Here is a 21541-nt window from a genome sequence, read left to right as displayed (position 1 = left end):
ATTTAGATTTATTCAAGAGACACAAAAGCTTAACAGCTTTTTTCAATAACATTTTATCTTATCTATCTGTGTGAGTATGAGATACATAAAAACAACTTAAATGTACACATGCATATTTAGGTACTATTCATTTACATGTGAGTGAATTTATTTACATGCATATTATTACTTCACAATATAGTTTTTACAGTGACAATAAAGACATTTATTCATTCATTTAGTGTTGCTGTTTACGTAAGCAGGGTTTTCTTTAGAATATTAAAAATGAAAGACTTTTTTTCAGATTTTCTAAATTATTATTAAACAAAAAATCATATATTGAGATTGATTTACACCCACTGATTCCACCGTATGTCCTACACAAAGGAAGGAGAGTTGCGTTTTTATTTATTTCCTGTCTGTAAAAACAGGTCTGAAAGTAACTTTGGGACTAGGTAGGTATTTATTAATATGGGAATCTCATTAGGTTTGTTTGCTGTTTGCTCATTACGTCCGAAAAATTACAGTGACCTATTTTATCAACTGATTTAATTTTTTATGTCATTGATACATTTTATGTCAGTGATGCAGTTAATGACATACATGTGGGGGGTTTTCTTTTACTAAATTCCGTTTTATTTTGATTTGCTTAGTCTGAAATATTTGCATTTTTTATTATTTGAATTCATAGTATTTTCTTTGTATTGTCATTTTTATTATTTCAGATTACCTTTTATCTGACTGAGATATTTGTTTTGTCATGGCAATCTACTTTTTAAAATATTTTTTGCTATGTATTTAATTAGGCTTTAATTAATTGTCTTGTTTTTTCATTTTTATTATTATTACAACTTCTTTGTTTCTTTGGATTTATTTATTAATTATTCGTTGAATTGGATACAATTTGGCTATTATTAACACTTCAAGTTGCCAGAAAGTGTCTAATTTTCATTTTAATTTAAGGTTGTGTTATTTGTATTATTTTATAATAAACAGAAAACTTTTTATAGCGCTGTAACTTGGAGTTGGTGACATTTTAATAAAACAATATTTAATAATTAATAATAATTATTTATCATTCACATATATATATGTACGTGTGTGTGTGTGTGTGTGTGTGCTTGCTGCTTTGACAGCATTGACTCTAGTTTGAAAAACATTCTTGTTGTGATCCGCGCGGAGCGACAAGCAGCCAATCAGCGGACAAGAATAGCCCGTGACCCCGCCCACTCTCCCTGATCACGAGTGGATCCGCGTGCACCCACGGGCAGTGTGGACCAATCAGGACGACCTGCTGCGAGCGCGAGCGAGGAAGAGTAAAAGGAGGGGGGAGGAGGGGCGGGGGCTGGAGCCCTGTGTGACAGCTCTAGGCGCAGAGATAGAAAAACACGCGAAGAGGTATCACTCCGCTGACGGAGAGCGGCTCGTGTTTACATCCGCCTCGATCCTCTGGCTCTGCTCCTCCGGCCTCAGTGAGAACTGAGACTTTAGCGCAAGCTCGGTATCCGCTAACTCAGCACCAGAACAGAAAAAGTCAAAACAGGACAACATTTTTTCCTTAGCACTTTAAAGAATTTTCCCTCAGTGTCAGCTTTCCTCCTGCACTGATGATGAAATATAGGCCTGTGAGAAAGTCTTTCTTTATATTTTGCTTAAAAATGCAAAATAGGTGCAGCATTTTACTGAAACACGGCAGCTCACGTGGAAATATGGAATATAAGGTAAAAACAGAGTTTGTACAATTCTTTAGAGCTTGAAGGTCAATATTTGGTACGATCACTTTTATTATTTAACACAGCCTCAACTCTGTTAGTCTTCAGAAGTAGTTCTCCAGGTTTCTTGAAGGACATTCAAAGCTCTTCTTTGGATGTTTGCTGTCTTTTGTTCTGTTCTCTGTCAGGATGATCCAACAATGCTTCTGTAATACTAAGATTCAGGCTCTGGGGAGGCCAATCCATGACTGATGGTGTTCCACTGTTTTCTATCCAGGTATGATTTTACTGCACTGGCAGTCTATTTGGGATCACTGCCTTTCCAGTCAGATATTTTCAAGATGATGTAGCATGAGGGGGTCAAAATCTGATGGCACTATTTCATCAGCATTGATAAGATCCCCAACAATACTTACTACACTATGACAGAGCTTCCAGACAGTTTTATAGACAGATACTGACTGATTTTTAGTCCAGTACTTGTGTAACCTGGCACACCTCAGCCTTTTCTCCCTGTTTCCTTTGCTTAAGAATGGCTTCTTGACAGCCACCCTTCAGCTGAGAGTATTTCTGATGAGGCTTCAGTAAACAGCAGATGAATTATCCGAAGGTCCAGGATTCACCTCTCAGGTCCTGTGTCAGGTCTTTGCTGGATTTCATGACAGTTTTTAGGCCTGTCACTTGTACGGGTCACTCCGATTTGTTAAGGACACACTGCACATCATGCTTAGGTATGCCATGGTTTCAGCTAATAGCTCTTTGGGAATCCCCTTGTTGTTGCAAAAAGTAACGTATATTCCTGTCAAACCATTGTGGGAGTGGGAATAAATGTGTTTTTTTGACAGGCTATTAGTAACAAAGAGCCTGGAGATAGAATCTGAAAATTTCTTCACTTGGTTGTCTGTTATGTGTGGACACAACACAGGTTCATCCCGTAAGTTATGTGTTTTTTTCATCCATAGGTCAGTGTAAAGCTGCTTAACAAACATCCCTGTGAACATGGTGAGGTACAAGGACTGGACTGAAAATGAGTGAAAAAGCAGCCAGTGTCAGCAATAAAAACCCAGAAAAACCACAAATAATCTGTCTCATTTGAAGCAAAACAAATAAATGAGGTGTGACTTGAAACTTTTGCACACTTATTTATTTATTTATTTATTTATTTATTTATTTATTTATTTATTTATTTATTTATTTATTTATTTGTTTGTTTATTTATCTATCTATTTGCTACCATTTAAATATTCCTATCTATTTATTGTCACTTAAAGATTAGTGTTTAGATTTGTTCATTTGTTATGGTTTTTTAAATTTTCATGTTTCGCATTTATTATGATTTCAAATTAATTTTTTTACTTCTCTTCATAATAGTTTTGTCACGCTATATTCTTATTTTACTGACTCATAAGCTGTTATACTTATTTCCTATATATTTGTTGTGTTTTACTTCATTCTCACCTGCTGTAACAAATTCATTTGTCAGCAGTTATTTTAAAAAGTTGTCTTGTTTGTCTTTTTAAGTCAAAAAGATTATATTTAGAATATAACCAATAGCCCACACAGGAGTGGATATACCTTGGTGGCATTGTGAGAGTCATGTTTTTCAGTAAGTTTAATACCTGCTCAGGATGGGTGTCACTTCCACGGTCTCGTGGCTGTCTGTTGGTTTGTATGGCGGGGGAGCCATGTCTGATGTGGTGCTTATCAGTACTGGGGCACCACAGCTGACTGGCCTGTCTCCATTCCTGTTTACTTTTCACTATTGGGAAAAGAAGTGCTCTGATGACGCTGCAGTGGGTGGGTGTATTAAGGGCTGGCTGGAGTTGGAGTGCAGGGAAAAAACCTCCTGAATGTCAGAAAGACAAAAAAGAGTTGGTTGGCTTCCAGAGGAGAGCTACAGGTGTTCACTTGAATGGCAGACTGGGCTGGAGGACCAACATTGGTGCTGTATATGAGCAGGGAATGAGCAGACTCTGCTTTCGGAGGAAGCTCAGTGTGCGGCAAGGGCGCTGTTTACTTTGCAGTTGACTGCTGGGTGGACAGCATCAGTGCCAGAGATGGCAGCAGGCTCCACAGGATCACTGGCCAGAATCTGGAGGCGTCTGAGTCAGTGAGAAACAGGAGGTCACTGAACAAACTGCTCTCCACCATGCCCCATCACACCTGCTCCGCTCCACACTGCAAAGGCAGCAGAGCTCATTCTTCCTCAGACGTGTTCAACCTCACTGAATGAAGAACGCTTCAGGAAATCATTCCTACTGTTCTCTGTAAAACTGCATAACAGGTCTGTTTTTCTGTGTCAGGTGAACACACCTGTCAGGACAGCAGATTCCACATACCTTCTTTGATTTATACTGCATATATTATTTATTAATGCCATTTGAAGTACTCTTTCGCACAATCTGAGTTTGAATTTTGTATTTTTTAACTTAGCTTCAGTTCTGTCTTCTTAATTTGTAATCACTGTTGTGTATATATAAAAATTATTTGCACCACCTCAAACTATAAGATGTGTCTGTCTACCTATTATACAGAAACATAACACAATAAACCTATTTAACATGTAGCGTTAGTCTATTGACATGAGGTAAACAATATAAGCCGCCTTTAAAATACTCTTACCTGAATAGAAAATCCTCATTTGTCTTGGACCTTCTTATATTTACGAAAGTCTGTCACAAACTGACTCGCCCTCTTAGATCTTAGATGCCGAGCTTTCACCGTTAAAGCCCCCAAACTGTGGAAGATTAAAATATTAGGGAAGCAAATGCTACAGATAATTTCAAGAACACGTTTTTATTTACTAGACCTTTTACCAAATATTGAAATTAAGAATAGCAGTGCACAGCCATGCCTGTTGAGCTCAGCCACGTTTGGTAATCTAGCAGATAAAGACCATTTGCATGCCTTCCTGATTAGTATCAAAATTTCCTTCTACTTTTTTAAACTAACATTGTTTCTTATATATATATATTCTTTGATTATGTTTTGCTGATTCATTTTTACTTATGATTATTTGTGTGTATGTGTGTGTATTTGTGATAGGTTGCTTGTTTGATTAAATGCCTGGTTTAAGATGTAAGTGGCCCCATTTTTAAATATGTGAATACCTTTGAAGCTATGTGATATTATTGGGCTTTATTAATTAAAATATTTATAATGAAGCTCTGGTCTTTGGTGGACACTTAAAAAAAGTTTTTCGGAGCCGCTGAGATGTCCGGTAAATCTGCGCTATAGACGATCTTTGCGCTGCACACGAAAAGGAAAGGAAACGCCGACTTCTCCATTCCAAACCCCCCTCTTCTCTCTCTCATCTTTAGCAGGAGCGAATGTTTGATCGATCGGAAGCTGGAAGACGAGTCACGTTTATTTCTCACTTTTTAGGCTTCCCCTGATTGTTTCTGGACTGGCCTCCCTCCCTCAGAGCCTGCTGTTGACCGTGAGGGATTTTGCTTCCAGACGCCAGTTTTCATCGACTGCACAAACTTGATAGGCAGGCAAGCTAGCTAGCTAGCCACCTAGCTAACTTGCTAACTAGCTTGCAGTGTTGTTAAGGGGGACCTCGTTTTCCTTTCTTTTCCCCCCCTTCCCCGTGTCAGTGTTGGAGTGTTTTTGTCATTGCGCTGTAACTGGCTGTGGGTGCGTCCCCTGACACCTGAAGACTGTTTGCTGGTGAAGTTTGAGCCGGTTGTTCGCAGCTAGCGTGCTCGATACAGCTTGCTAGCTCGCTAGCTAACACCCTGCGCATTTAGCCTGGAAGCCAGTTCGAGGCCTCAGTCCAGCACCACCTCCAGCAGCAGCTACCACAGTGTTTGCAGAGCCGTATAGTGAGAGTTGACAGGTGAGTAAGAAGCTGTTCTCTGTCATTAAGGGGAGAGGAGTGGTAAACACACGGTCAGGGGCAAGTTAGCTCTCTTGCTAACTAACTGATTCAAATCGGTTGGGGGTTGGGGAATCCGCGAATTCACGCCTGAGGTCGCCATCTTTCATTGGATGCTGCTGCAAACCAGCTAACAAGACATGGCTGCTACTTTGCAGTCGGCTCAACTTTACCACACAGGCGTCGTGGCTACAGTAGCTGTGTTTTTTCTTTAGCCACGCTCAGGCCGCACTTCGTCCTCATCACGGCGCAATTATTAAAGGAGTGTCGCTGAGTTTGGCCCCTGGCATGTGAGCTGCAGTCACTGCCGGCTGTCAGCTGCTAAACGCGCCTGCATTGCGTCTCCGCTGGAAGTTGTTATGTTTTTTGACTTGTCAAGTTGATCCAAACAAATGCTTCTCGAGTGTGTGTGGATGGACGGAGTTACACGCTGATTAGCAGCTGATTAGCAGCGTTTACAGACATCCAAGATGTCTTGCGACCATCCTCCACCAGCGGTAAGCAACCGACTATAAATACAGTCCTGTGGACCACCCTTGCATTTTTCACCGGTTGAGTTGAACCTCGGCCTTGTTTTAGAGCACCGGCTGGGGGTCATAAATCACCTGAAGTGATTGAGCAGGGTGGAAACACGACAGGGGAGGAGTGAGCAGAGCTTGTTTTGGTTCAGGCCCTGTCTAAACCTCATGATTGAGTCACTGCATCTGTAGAGGAAATGGGATGTGGTTTGATAAGGATCACTGTTTGTTGAAGGGTTGTATTGAGGGGTTAAAGTGGGGATTCGGGGGGCAGCCTCAGGTGTAGTGGCAGCGGGGTTTCTGGACTCACAATGGGCATTTTTTGTTATGAGAAAAGCGGTTGGTCTGCATCTAATTACTTAACAGACATCTCTTGTTTTCTGGTGTTTTTGTGGATTTGTTCACAAAATATGTACTCAAGGTTAAGTAAATTAACCCACCCTTTAAAAACATTGCTTATTAAAATGTTTATTATCAGTATTGTCGTTTTCCTTTGGAATAACTTTGAAATAAGTTGTTTAACATTGTCTGTATTGTGTGCTCTGAGGTCTGTACTAGGAAGCAGAATTTTGACTTGAGCAAGATAACTTCAGGTGTAACTCTGGGTCTTTGGGGTTATGTAGGTATTTTTGTTGTTAAGGCGATACATCGCTTGCTCCAGAGCAGCTTAAGTTCAAAATAAGAATGCTCAACAGGTACGAAATAACTATCCATTTATCAGTCGGCTCTTTAGAAAGTGGTGCTGCTGTGATTGCTCTGACCTCGGACAGGAAGGATTGTTTCTACATGACTAAACATCTGCACATTTATTCTCTGAAAGAGTGACACAATGAATACACACAGGTGAGGTTTTTGTGTCTCTAAAAGTACTTACTACAAATACCACTATAGCTGGTCACCTCACTGCAGTTATAATAACAGCAAGATGAAAATAACTAGTGGCTAAAGGTGATAACTACTGAACCACTAACCTCTAACCATGCAGTTCTTATGATATATATAAGATTTGGAGCTTATTCTTATATTAAGTTGCTCATTCAGTGCAACCTCTACCATAGTAGAAGTTGCACTGAACAAAAATATTATTCTACTGCTGTTAGTCCTCTTTAACTATGGGAGACACAAGAAGAATATTTAAAGTACACAAAACATGGATATGAATGAAAAGTTAATGCTCCCTCTGAATTTTGGGAAAAAAGCAGAAAAGAGAAGCTGCTGCAGCAGGTAAACCAGAGTTCCACTCAAGTTCCACTGTAGACTGTAAAGGTGTTGTGTAGGTCGGATGTGGGTCCACCTCTGCAGTGCTGCCGCTGTCCTGTGGCTGTGCACCAGTGCAGATGCAGGGCTGAGCTCGATTAGACAGCTTTATCTCTCTGTGGCAGTATCATGTCTTAGAATTATGGGAATGATTAATCTTACCCTGAACATACTCTAAAGTTCTCTTCTTCATTTGATGAGCATCACTCAAAGAGATTTGAGGAACACATTTATTCCTGTTTAAAACTATTTTAAAACAATTTGTTTTGTTAGGAAATTTGAAAGTATGTGTCCACCAACCAAGCACCATCACCAATACTGTGTTTTATTTATTTTTTTTAAAGGATGGTAAACCAGTATTTTTAAGTAGGGTTTAATTTACTGAAGCTTAACTTTTTGTTTGTGAAATCCACAGAAACAACAGCAGCTAGCATAAATAGAAGTGACGTTATGATGTTATGGTGACCAATGCTGAGAGTATTCTGGCACTTTGAGGCGTCACATTAAGTAATTTCCTAATTCTAACCGCGGCTCTGGCCTTTCTGTGTGGAGTTTGCTTGTTATTCCTGTGTATGTGGGTCCTCTCTGCATACTCCACGTTCCTCCCACAGTCCAAGGACTGCTTATGTTAAATGGTGATTGTAAATTGGCCGTGGATGTGAGGTAGATTAAATGTTGCCTTGTAGTCTAAAGCTCTTTGAGAGGGCAGCAAGAGTTGAAATTTGCTATAAATGTGTTTTCGCTACAGTTATATGCATACCAGTCGTGCTTATGCATAGGTGCGCATTAAAGGTCCACTCTATGCCAGCAAAAATCCTACACACTAACCAATATGAATCCTATTTTTAATTTTTGGTCTTTATTTCTTCACAAACTGTTTATTTTATTTTATTTTTTAATGTTCAGGCTCCATCTGAAAGTAAAAAGTAAAAACCTGAAACTTTTTTGCACACATCAACCCCCCCCCCCCCCCCTCCTTTCCATCTTTAATAATAGAGCTTTGACGTGGTCAGGCTGTATTATCTTCGTATTTTCTAAAATTATAATTTTATCTGAGTCGGTCACTTTGCTCTCAGCACACTTATGATTGTGATTGGTCAGATGCTGCCAGTGTTAATTAGATTAATTGACAATGGCCTTTGTGTAATCAGTTGGCCTAATTGTTGATGTTTGGTGTAGTTAAGCCAGATAAAATAAAGAGATCTGGGCATTTTGTTATGCCTTTTGTAAGTACCGTATAGTTGGAGTTAGAGTGGGATTGGCTGGGGGGGCTCTCTAAGTTCAGGTACAGTGAGGGTGAAATAAGCAAGAAAAGAATTTGTCTTGAGTTGTTTCTTTTTGAGCAGGCAGTTATGAGCCAGCCTGTGTGTTTATCCAAGTTCAATTTGACTTAATATTTATAAGCTGTTACTTTAAACCACAGTACTACACACTAACAGGTTAGGCTGCCTTATTGCTGTGTGATTAATGAAAATTACATTTCACTTACAGTTTTGGCTTCTCACAATTATCCATGTTAAATGTTTTGACAGACTGATAATATTTCAGTGACGACCTGTAGAGCGACCAAAGGGAAACGTCTCTGGTCTGGAGTTTATCCTGCATAAAGTAAATATCACACTTGGCTCACTCTCAGAGTGCAGGTGTTTTCTCTAAAAGGCAGTTTGTGTGTTGGTTGAAGGTGTTGTCTCAGGTTAAAATTACAACGCTGTGGGCATGAGATGTATTCCTGCTGGCTGCTTAAAGCTAAAAAATGTAATTGTTGCTGAATTGGAGAGAAATGAGCTTCTTTAATTATATTTTAAAATAAACTTCAGATATTTTTTTTATCTGGATTTAATTGAATTTTAAAATGGTGTGGGTGTGGGGAGGTGTGAGTTCTCTTCTTAACTACTTGCCACAGGAGGGATTTATATGCTTTTGAAATAATGAGTAATTCAAATTGATGAGCAATTAGTGAGTTACTGTGCGTGATAGCAAAAACAGAATTAAGAAAAACTCAACTTGGTTAATATTTAGATGACATTTGATGAACAACTGCTCCCAGCGCAGGATGCAAAATCGTCATCTTTACTGTTTTTGAGAGCAGCACAGTTCACACAGTCTATTTTAGGACAAAAGCTGTCCAACCTTTCTGTGTATTTACTGTTACACAAACAAGGCAGAACATGTTAAATGTTTTAGCTGAATCAATTGGACTGATGCTTTACCTCAGTAACATTAGTATTACCAGTGTGAGGTTCCTGAAGTAGTTTAAAATAGTTTACATTAATGTCACAACAACTGTCATTTTCACAAGTTCTCCGTTTCCTCTGAGTGGTTCTTTCAGTTGATTCATATTTACATTTGTGGCTAGTGATCCAAGTTTGCATGCTTTCAGCTTCATGGTGTGCGATAGTTTCTGACCACAGTGAAAAGGTTGTTCTCACTACTCTAACACAAGCATTGCCCAACCTTTGGGCTAAACGACGAGTATTTTAGCTGATATCACAGCCTGGTAGCTATGTCATTTGTTGTGCTATGGGTCAGCTTATATATCAAGTAGATGTAGATCTAACAGGTTCATAATATGATTTCAAGTTTCTGCACAAAAGTATTGAATTTAAAATTTGTTTATAAATTTGGCGGCCAGCAATCATGAAAATGACACAGTCCGGATCAAATGACTATTTTTGCTCCAGCAGGAAGCATTTGGTCCTCCACAAAAGCAAAGCCTGATCAGTTGAGTTCAGCTCGAGTCAGGATGATTTAAAGGAGAGCTTTAGCTCGGTAAGATCTCTCTAGAGGAAGTAAAACTACTGAGGTTTCTGTAAGTGAACCTGTGGAAGGATTATTAGTGTTTGCCTTCAGCTTCTTTTATCTCCAGAGTGCTCACAGGCTTTCACATGGTCTGCTTTCAGCTCTGTGCCGCTCGCCTCGTACGTGCAGTGCAGAACATCAGTTCAGCTTTGCCTGTTGCAGTCTTCGCCCCCATCTGTACCCCAAAAACTTCTTGCAATTCATGTAACATGGGCTCTGCCAACAAAAATGGCTGTTAGGGTGTTTTAGGGACAGACTAACACCTTTTTCTTTTCTTTTTTTTTCTTCTTCCGTAAGCTGTTTACCAAATAAGCTCTTACAGTGTCTGTAGTTTTAAATCTGCAGAAACCATTTCAGACCACGACCCTTTTCTGCAAGAGCTTTCTGAGGTGAGCGTGGTTCAGCCTCAATTGGAACAGGCAGTTGACCGAAGGGCAGCTGACATAGACAAGAATGAGACTTTCTGGCTTTAATCACAGCACCAGGGTTTTTTTTGTTTTTTTTTATGTGTGTGGTGATTTTTATCAGAGGTAGAAGTTCAAATCAGAACGTCAGCATTAAAGAGCAGCAGTTCGGAAAAAAGGCTGCCAAGACTTTGTTGTGTCAGTATGTCAGTCCTTTAAATGTGTGACAGCAGAAACAGAAAAATACATCACAGAGAATTTGGTACTGAAGCACACAAGGTGACATGAAAACCCACAACCCCCACACCCAATCGTTGGTTACTGGCTTCCTATTTAGTCCAAAAATAATAAAATAATAGATTTTGCATGACTTGTCAGTAGAGCTGGGCGATATGAGATTTATTCATATCACGATATGTTTTTTTCATTTCAGGCGATAACGATATCTATCACGATATAAGCCAAATAACTATATTTGTAAGATTTAAATGTGCCGTTGCTCACAAGTAAAATGTGAAATAATCAGCAGCTTGTTTTTATTTAAATATTTATTTCCCATAATATTTTCAACAGGGTAGATGTACTTAAGGAACATGAGACTTTTTCAGATAAATAAAGGCAAATATTGCAAACTACACAAAAGGCAGCCGCTAAAGCGTTTAAGTTTCAAAATAGAACAAACGAAACAGACTAAATGTCAATTCCACTTAGAAACAAAATATTAATTCTAAAAATAAATCTTAGTTTGTTTTACAGAAGAACAGACAAAACTGACTAACTTTTGTCAATATCAAATAAACTGAGAACTAAAAGGAAATTCTCAATCTCTCCTTGTTGTATAGCTGAGCTTTTCAAACAGTTTTAACAGTTACTTTAGTCTGACAAAAGCCGAATGACGAATTAGCGCTTCCAGTCAGAGACTGAGGCTACGTCCACACGTACACGGGTATTTTTGAAAACGGAGATTTTCCGTTTTCGTTTTAAAAAATAATCCCGTCCACACATAAAGGCAGAAATGAAGGAAAACGCTGCTATGAACATGCCAAAGCAGCAGGTGGCGCTAGATTCCTAACCGTGCAGAAATGTTGGCCAATCAGAAGTCTAGAAGCCTCGGTGGGAAAAAGTAAACAAAGCTGCGGGCATAGAAGCAGAACCGAGTCGTATGTGTGGAGGACAGTAACTGTGTGTATATGTAAGCATTTAAACACTGCAGAGAGTAGAATTAACAGTAACAGTATTGTAGAAATTCATTTCACCGAAACAATAACGTGGCGCACAGTGTGACGCATGCACCAGTTTATTGTATTTCCAGACTTGCTTTCGGCACAATTTACAGTGCACGCTACTCTGTTTTTTGTCAGACTTGAAATAGCCGAAATACCTTCACACTACGGAACTTCTATGGCTCTTCCGTTCGACAATCTCTCCGGCGTTGGAACCATCATCTGTTTTCTCTTCGGTCACGCTCGGTTGATTTTTCTAGTCGGCACACTCATTTCCTCCATTACCCGCTGGCTGCTTCCCAAACAAACACACGTGCGGCTTGGCACTTGTGCTGTACGTAACAAGTCACGCGACGTGACGCTGCGGCTGTGATTGGTTCGGCTCTGCGCTACTTAATTTGGATTGGCTGACTTTTTTTTTTTTTTTTTTTTTTTTTTTTGAGGACAAGAGCGGCGAGGTCTATCGCGATAGCTTAATTTCTCTATCGAGTAAAAGTTATATCGCGATACATATCGTTATCGTTCTATCGCCCAGCTCTACTTGTCAGCTAGTTACACACTGGGGTTGTGTGCAGGTTTCAGTTGTCAAACCGTTTTTACAATGTTAGGTGCAAAGTTTATCACGCAAACAGATGCTTCAATTATTGATGTGAGTTGATGGAGGCTTGTGCTTAGCCCCATTCATCACAGCAGCAGTGACACTGTGTCATTATGTGGATCAAAGGTCACCGGCTTTACAGCCACACCATTCTTTTTCTGCTTTGTATGCGAACACAGCGAGGGCCCGTGTCAGGGACAGGCGCCCGATTGTTGGGCGGATTATCACCGCTTTACAAGCAGGACAGAAAAGAAGGTGTTTCCAGTGGTGTTTTGTTTTGTCCCCCCCCCGTTACACTGAGGTCAAATGTTGTGGAAGTGATCATCCAATCGGGCCTTGGGGATGACAGAGTGATGTCGAGAACTTGACCTACAAAACCTCATGACGTTTGACTCGTGTATAAACAGAAAGCAAAGAGTGCAGCTAAGCGTCCTTTTTACGTGGAAAAGAATTCAGGGAGGCAGGGCTTGATGATGTAAGTGTTTTTCTTGCATTTGTGGCTAAAAATAGATGCACAAGGACAATAAAAAGTATTTAGGAGCGTATGTTCAAATATTTAGCCAGAAGGATGGAGCGTTGTAGCACTGACAGGGGCAGTTGTTAAAGCCCATAAGAGTCCTTCATTAGACCGCCTGAAGAAAAGTGACATTTTTGGCTTTAAGGAAAAGCTGTTTGTTTAGTCTGCTGCGAGCTGTAAATTTGGTAAACTTCAGGTTTATAGAAGCTATCCAATCTCTCTAGCAGACTTACCTGCTATTACAGTTATTTTAAAGCTTTAATAACAAATATTGTCTTACACATTTAGATTTTAAAAACATAGCGACCAACTAAACGGACAGCTTTTATTTTGACTTATCTTTGTGCGTTTGCTTTATTGCTGTGGTGAAACGAGAGAGCAGTGGATGAGAGCAGCTGAAAAGATTATTTTCTTTACGTTTGTTGAGCGGTCGGTCCAGAAAAGACTGGTTGGATTTTTACCTGCCGTGATTGTGACAATGACGAGTGCTGCTCCTGTTAACTGAAGAAAAACATTTTTGTTTTAATGCGCCTGGTTTCACCGCCTCAGAGAAATGAGGCTGAAGATCAACCAGAAATTACACACATGATCTGTGTCAGTCTTATTGCTGGTTTATTATCAACCTTTCTGTTGAGACAGCAGATTACAACATTAGCATTAATCATTTTTAATCACTCACATGCTGCTAACTGATACAGACTGCAGTTTTTAGCCACATATGTGGAATATGATGATCATTGCCACCTTCTACGATACAATCTTATCAGAATACTTCACTCATGATATGACAATTTAATGTTTTAAAAATATTTTGCGATGAGTATTGCAATAACACATACTCTATCACATTTTGTCAGCTGCATTCTTTCAACACATTTGAAAAAAACCCGATCGCATTCTTTTTAACTAATTTTTTTCAGTGATGTCCTCAAAGTTTAACTTAGCCAGTATCTGTTTTATCCTATAAGATGAAGTTATCACACTTAAACTGTTTTTTTTTTTGTTTTGTTTTTTTTGTTTTTTTGGCTGCAAAAATTCGACTGTCACGACAACCTGCCATAAATGCTGCCAGACAAAGTCTGTGTGCTCTGTCTGCTATTGAATGGGGTCAAGTAGGCAATTAACTGTGATAAACCATTGACAAGCACATATCTGCTGCTCTCTACATAGACAGAAATTCACATTTAATTAATACATTTCCACTCTGCAACCTTGCTGTTCTATAGGCACATAAACCAGAATACAACTAGCTGGCAGCCTGTTGTGTTGAGTCCCCTCGAATCCTGGTCATTGACAAAGACTCATTTAGACTCATGGCAACTTGTTGGCAATCTGTCTCATTTATGAATTAGCAATTATTTGAAAGCTTCCAACAATTTTTCTGAGTTACTGCAGTCTGTCAAAGTTGGATTGCAAATGTTGGTATTAAGATTGCCTCCTATCTGGCAACCTATGCAATCGCCCTGCCATCATAAGTGGTCATGAGAGTGCAACAGCATCAAGCTCTGGGCAAACATTTTGTTACCACGAGTCTTAATCTGTTGCAGAATGTGAAAAAATTCAATACAATGATTTCTTTCTTTGTTTCTTTGTTTCTTTATTTGATTGGCCCAGATTATTGTGTTTCATTACAATACAGATTTTTGGTGTCTCTGTATAGATACAATACCACCTTAACAAAATATTGCAATGCTACTATGTATCTTTTTGAAAAAAATACCCCTAATAAAAATTGTCAAAAAAGGTTAAAAGTTCACTTTTTTGTGTGCCCCACAAGCAGCAAATGTAGCAGGTGTTAAAGATAGAAAATTGTTTACTTTCTATGGATGCACCTGCTGTTTTCAACATAACTGCATGATTGTTCTATGCTGGGATGCACCATCACACACGTACATATTTTTTTAAATTTTATTTTATTTTTAAAAGTGAGAAAAAACCATAATGTTAAAATTCAGTCATACAAGCATGAGTGCTGGTAAACCCATAAAAGCACGAGATAAACATCAGCACTGTCATCAGTAAATGTCAGTATCCACAGGCAGCAGGAAATGGAAAATCCTTTATTGAAAGGGAATATAAAATACAAAATTTGACCTTGACAAATGCAACCGTTCAATAAAAACAAGAGCACAAAAGAACAATTACACATTTTATTTAAATAACTGGCTAAATATTAAAGCCTGCATCGTTTAATGCAAAAATGGCCAAAACATGGCCGAACTGTCGACTAAACAAACAGCTGCTAAATATGAATCAAAGCCACGTTGTGTAATCGAGGCCTATAAAGTAGATGGGTCTAATTCACCGGTTGTTTCTGTTATGAGTTTCAGAGCTTTTCGTGTTACTGTATTTGTATTATTGCTAATTGATAGCTTTTCTTGTACATTGGTGTGACATACTTTCAATGTGTCAGAACATTTTTCATTTTGTCATCACGTCTGTCTGAAGTGTCTGAAATTAGAATAGTGGCCTCCGTACATGTCATTAAGCACAGATTGAAATGGTTTGAACAACAGCATATTGTCAGTTTTGCCATTACAATTTTAAGAGAAACAGCAACGTGTTGGTAGTTTAAATTGGTGTAAATTAAGTCTGTACGAGGAAAATATCCACACATGCACTGATTGTTATTCTGTCCATATACAAGCATTAAAAACAATTTGTGTGAAAAATCAGATTTAATAATGCAACTGTCAGACACTACCTCCTGACTCCTTTGTCTTACACATGTACCAGCTGATGATACGCTGATAAACATCCGTTGTTGACTCAGACTTGTTTGTCCCTTCTGCCCCCCTGTAGCTTACTTGGTGACACAGAGACTTCTCCCTGAGGAGCCAAGAAGCAGACGGCTCATGACTTCTGACCAGGACACGAAAGTTGTAGCTGAACCACAGGTGCAGCAAGTACAAGAGGCAAAAGAGAACTCTCATTTGGTGAGTGTAACGCGCAAACACTCATGTTTTTCAGTTGAGCTTTACACCACTGTGCTGTTTTTACTGGAGCCACCTGCTCGGTTTGTTGTAGTTCAATACTGTTCCAGCATGTGTTGTGCTTGTATGCAAACACAGTCATTCAGGGAGTTGTAGCTGCACTTAAACTGAACAAAAAAGGTTGGAACTGATCCTGTTTTTGGTCTGGATACCCTTTAGCTGAAGAGCCAGGCATATTTCTTTGGATCTTTGGCCCTACAAAGGCGTGATTGCTGACTTTCAGCAGTCACTATTGTTGGGCGCAGAAATTTACATGCAAATGTAAGCAAACTTGGATCAGTTCTTGGCAGCAACTTGAGCAGCGCTGTAGACGGTGACTACAATGAAAGATTCTTAAAAACAAGAAAGAAACTGAGGTGGAGCTTAGAGGAGAAGGAGGGGTACACAGTAACATGCTGATCTGGCCCGTGTTCCTGTTCTGCTAAGTCAATAAAGTTGTTACACGAATGAACCGTACAGAAACAGTTTGGTTTATGTTGTTTCCAGTTCATTAAAATAATCCATTTGACTGATGGAAAACATGGCGCACAGTTTTTGGTTGCATCAGGGACATTTTCACACTGGTTTTCAGACAAAGTTTGATGTCTGTGTTAAGGATACACAGCAGCTTTTCATTAATATTCAACGAAAATGTCTTAACGAGGGCACAGTACTAAAGCAAATACATTAGGGCTGTAAATGAATATTCTTCGTATGATTATATATTTGAGTGAGTCTTTGTAAAACAGATGTTTAAATGTGAAAATAATAGATTGTGGGGTAAAGATAGATTTGAGCAGAGCCTTACCAGCTGGAGAGAGAAATTATTTTGTCCTTTAAACAGTGTCATAAGTCATAACTTTTATTTTTTATTTATAAAGTTTTTTGTTCTATTAACTGTTTTATGCTGATTTTTATGTGTAAATAACAGTTAATTACTGCATGAACAAGCCTAATGATTGGACCCTTACATCTGATCTACAAACTGGCTCAGACCTGGAAATCACAATAGTTTGATTCTGTGTGGAGGTTTTGGATTCAATAATGGAGCCTTTACAGCTTTGACAGCATTTAATTAATAAAATTATTTTTGATGATGTAAGATCACTTTTTGTAGCTTTTATTTTATTTGCCTTGTTTATCCATGTAAAGCACCTACACAAATGCTGAAATTAAAAATTAGCCAAAATCAAACACACAAAATCAAGTTCATGTACATTTGAACAGTCCCAGGCCAGTGCAAGTCTGCCTCTAAGCAATTTATTCAAAATCCTTTATTTTAAGTCCTTTCTTTACTTTGTATGACAACCCTTTGTCCCAGTCTTGGAGAAAGTATTCTTTTTTTTTTTTCTGTCTGAGCTTTCACATCAACAGAATCTCCTCAACAGCAAACACCTCATTCTGTAGCTTGGTGTTTCAATCCTTAGTCAGTGTTTGGTGATAATTTTCTTTGCTGGTGTCAGATATGTCCTTAGGATAAGACAACTCGAGTATAGGATCTGAAATGATCTTGAAATCATATATTTCACCGAGTCTTTCACCAAGCTTACCTAGAGCTGAATGAATCCCAGTTTTATTTTCCCAAATGTGAGTGTGGTTTGGTTCCACATGACCACATTTTCATAATTTCCAGCATGGCTGTTTAGTGTTTGTCTGTTTGCTTTTAATTTGGAGCATTAAAGTTAACAATCTGGTTCTTCCAACTAAATTCCCTCAATTTCAGTGATTGTGTTGTTGATGTGGTATCAGATCTCTTCTGGGATTTCTTCATCCAGCATATATAAGGTTATAATGTATGTCAGATGACAGACACTAGTGTGGGAACTGTTTCTTGGTAAGATGTTCCAAGTGTCTTTATAGCAGGATGCATTTTAGCCTAATTTATCTTTATGCCATTTATGTTGTAATCCCATATCATGGTTTTGTACACAAAGCCATGTTTATAATTTTTAATTGTAGGATTTTATATGTGATGTCCAGATCACAATCCTTATAGTTTGTGTTGGAATAAGTGAAAAACCTCTGCATTGCCGCAGACAGCCTGTAATAGTTTATTTTTAAATCTTCTTAGTTTCTATGTCTATGCCCTTATCACACTTAAGCTGACATCATAAAAGATTTTACCTGAATATAAATACTATACAATCTGTTGTTTATATTAAAGTGCTGCCGTGCACTACTTTAGAGTTATTCTATAATGGGCGTAGCGGTAAAGATACTCTAAAGGTCAGTATTCATGTCGCATTTTCATAATGTCACATGAGTTGTCACAGTGAATTATCTTTTGTGGGGATCGCTTTGGGGCTGTACTATAACATAAATTCTCAAAGTATCGAAATATAAAAAACAAAAACCTCTTTTTCGTATGTAACAATGGAAATAAATGTAATTTAATTTTAAGTCTTGGAATATTCAGTTTTTATTTCTGGACTTTGGATTACCTGTCACATTTATTTATCTCTATGGATGTATTTCATGGTAAATCAGCCAGAGAAAGTTTAAGTTTCTCCAGCAACAGCCTGTCTACATTAAACTACGTTGGGGGGTGGGGTGGTGTATTTTAAACCAGCCAAAATGGCATCATAGCTGCCACAGCCTGCTTTTCACTGCAGCTGATTTCCCACACTGATTGCATATAATAGATGACTGTTCAATAAAGAATCGGGAGGCAAAGAAAAAGGCAACTCTTGTAACTAAATAACCATGACCTGTTTTTGTTTCTCACTTTTCATGGGCCTGTAGCAGTCCTATTGATCATAGCTGTGACATTTTATTTCTCGTTGAAGCGTGAAGGCCAGACACATCAAAGTTTGAGTCCTGTCTTTAGGTAACATGTTATTTTTTTAGTAAAATGACTGATTGGATCTGACTACACTGTTTTTCTATCACAGATGCTTTGAAATGTTCTAATGTAATAATCATGGTTTTCATTTTTACACAAAAGGGTTAGAAAACTCATTTAAAAGTCCCCATCGGTTTAAAACTCGGGATTGAGTCTTAAGTGGCTTTCCTGCTTAATATTTGTAAGTTAAAAAAAATAACACAAGTTGTGATCATAACAAGAAAAACAGTATAAACAGATGTGGTTTCTTCTTTTTAAACACAGAGAAATATCTCAAGTTCTCTACACGTTGTATATTAAAGATGAATCACACCGATCAGTCAGTTTCGTTCTGTGGTCTGCACTGACTGAGCCGGTGCAACGTGTGAAGTGTCATTAACGTACATCTGGGTGTGTCTGAAATTGCAGAAGGTCACCGTGGGTGTCAACCAGACATTTCCATTATCCGAGTTCAAGTCGAGCATAATCTTTGTTTGCTTCACAAAGATTATGCTTCCCATTAGTACTGTTTTGGAAAATCTTCCGAGGGAGGTGGCACCAGGATTTGTGGCCTCTTAAAGCCTTCCATCATACAGAATAAACAGTTGCATCTTGTTGCATTCATCGGTCGTTTTGCTCTTTCCACATGAGGTTAGGAAATGTAAATTAAACACAAAGTTTAAAAATAACACATTAGCTCTCTGCTTGAATTTTATCCCCCACAATATTGTCTATTGGGACAACCCTATGGCACACAATCTTTGTGAACTAATAACTCCACGTTAATAAACTATACCGCTGAACAACCTGCTGGGTAATGTTAGTTCGCCTGGTAGCCTAAACAGTCTGTGCTAACAGCTGTGAAAGGCTCCATCCATCACAAGGTAGATGTGACAATGTAGAATGATATGGAGAGCAGAGATACTTTAAATCAGCCTCAATGCCCGGTGTCCTGCAGGTTTTAGATCTCACCCTGGATTAACACGCCTGAATCAAATGAGTAGTTCATTACCAGGCCTCTGGATAACTTCATGACATGTTGAGGAGGTAATTCAGTCATTTAAATCAGCTGTGTCGGATCAAGGACACATCTAAAACCTGCAGAACGCCGGCCCTTGAGGCCTGGAATCACCCCACACACACACTCCTGCTATAAATTAACCTATAAGAGCTTTTTTTTTTTTTTTTTTTTTTTAAATAATCCCGGGCAGGGCAGTTGCTCCACGCAGAGCATCTGGGGACCTGAGTGTTGTGCTACGAAGCAAGATCAGTGGGTTCATGAAGTATGTAGAGCTTCTCTAAAGGTGGACTTCGCTCGATCATTATAGCAGCTAATGCTGAACACAACCAAGTCATGACTAGGGATGGGTATTGATAAGATTTTCACGATTCGGATTCCATTTTCGATTCTGTTTAACGATTCGATTCTTTATCGATTCTTTTTAAAAAAGGAGAACACTAAGGTCGATTAGCTTAGAACTTTGTTTTATATCTGCTCTTTGAACAAGAGAGAAATTTAGGAGTACCATGGCCTTACAAACCCAACAGTGAGCTCTTAAGAGATCCAGCCTACGGCTCTACAATGGGGTGTCACAGGGTCCCCAGGAAAAAAAATTGTAAATGTAAAATAATAAAATAAATATTCTTCTGTAGAATTAACAAAGTATAACATCAATTATTCTGTAGCAATTACACAAGAATATCCAGTAATGTCCCTGCCTACAATTAAACACATTCACTTACTGAAAGTCGGGGGCATCTGCTGTGGCAAATGGGTTCAAGCCTTTTACCACAAACTTAGTTACTGCTCGGTGACATTCGTCTATCCCGGCCTGAAAGGAGACGCTACCGGTAGACTGCAGCGAGAACTGCCAGCATCTGAGCCAGACTCTGTCTGTCTCTCTCATCATGGTCACCTAAATGCACAGTAATGGCAGGTTTTGTAATAAGGCAGATCGCACTAACATAATATGCACTGTTAGTCGATTATTTACCTGCCGCATTAACGGGAGAGGACGTGCAAATGTTACCGCTGCTGCTGGGTTGAGATTCACGAGTCCGGAGCGGAATTAAAAACACGACAGTCATCACGTGTTTTGTGAGCAAATGCTTTTGCATATTCGTAGTGTTTCGTTTAAGGGAGAAAGCATCTACTTTGCAAGTATTGCAAGTTGCCCTGTTGTCATCCGTTCTCGCAAAGTATAACCAAACTTTTGAGCGTTTGAGCCGCCGTGTTTCCTGCCAGGTAAATGACGCTCCGCAACGTGGTGACGTCATTCGGGGCGACTGGAATCGATAAGGGAATCGTTTGCAAAAATGGCAAAAAATTCCAAGGAATTGAAACAGTGGCAACCGGTTCTCAACAAGAACCGGGTTTCAATACCCATCCCTAGTCACGATGAGTTTTTTAAAGTCGCCTAACAGCAACATATCTTCTCAAGTCTTTATGCTTAAAGTGTAATATTGATTCTCAGCTCGGCACCCTGTTGAGCCAGACCTCACTAACACTTCTAGATGAAGGCCAGCACTAGAGCTGCAGCACTGCAAGCTGCATGTGTCACATCGTCCCTGGAATTTGGTGTAGCTAGGTGTTGATGTAGAAAATGTGTAAATGTTTTTATGCTTGGTCCTTGTCTGTTGCCCAGTATTAACACTTCATGAACTGCAGCTACGAGAACACAGGTTGGAAAGTAATTATTTTAATTTGTAGGTTTTCACTGAGAATAATTAATCAATAAACTTTATTTCACTTTGATTTGGTCTAAAACTGAAGTAGTTTTTCTTTGCTGCAAGAAAGACACATGCTGTCACCTTTTGCTGTTTATTTCAAAGCTTTTTAAAGATCACTTGTCTTACTGCTG

The 21541-nt window shown here is 38.9% G+C and overlaps 1 protein-coding gene across 1 annotated transcript in view; it reads left to right on the top strand.

Moving 5' to 3' along the window:
- Positions 1-4946: 4946 nt before the first annotated feature.
- larp4b (La ribonucleoprotein 4B) overlaps positions 4947-21541 on the top strand; it is a 57619-nt gene continuing 41024 nt past the window's right edge. Inside the window, exons 1-2 of the mRNA XM_005944733.3 lie at positions 4947-5532; positions 15690-15823. Coding sequence (XP_005944795.1) covers positions 15743-15823 — 81 coding nt within the window. The 5' untranslated portion in view covers positions 4947-5532; positions 15690-15742. The remainder of the gene's footprint in view (positions 5533-15689; positions 15824-21541) is intronic.

This window comes from Haplochromis burtoni, unplaced genomic scaffold (genome assembly GCF_018398535.1).
Source record: "Haplochromis burtoni strain Fernald_Lab_line unplaced genomic scaffold, NCSU_Asbu1 Contig_410, whole genome shotgun sequence".
NCBI lineage: Eukaryota > Metazoa > Chordata > Actinopteri > Cichliformes > Cichlidae > Haplochromis > Haplochromis burtoni.
The sequence above is the reverse complement of the archived record's forward strand: the minus strand, read 5'-3'. Positions and strand labels throughout refer to the sequence as shown.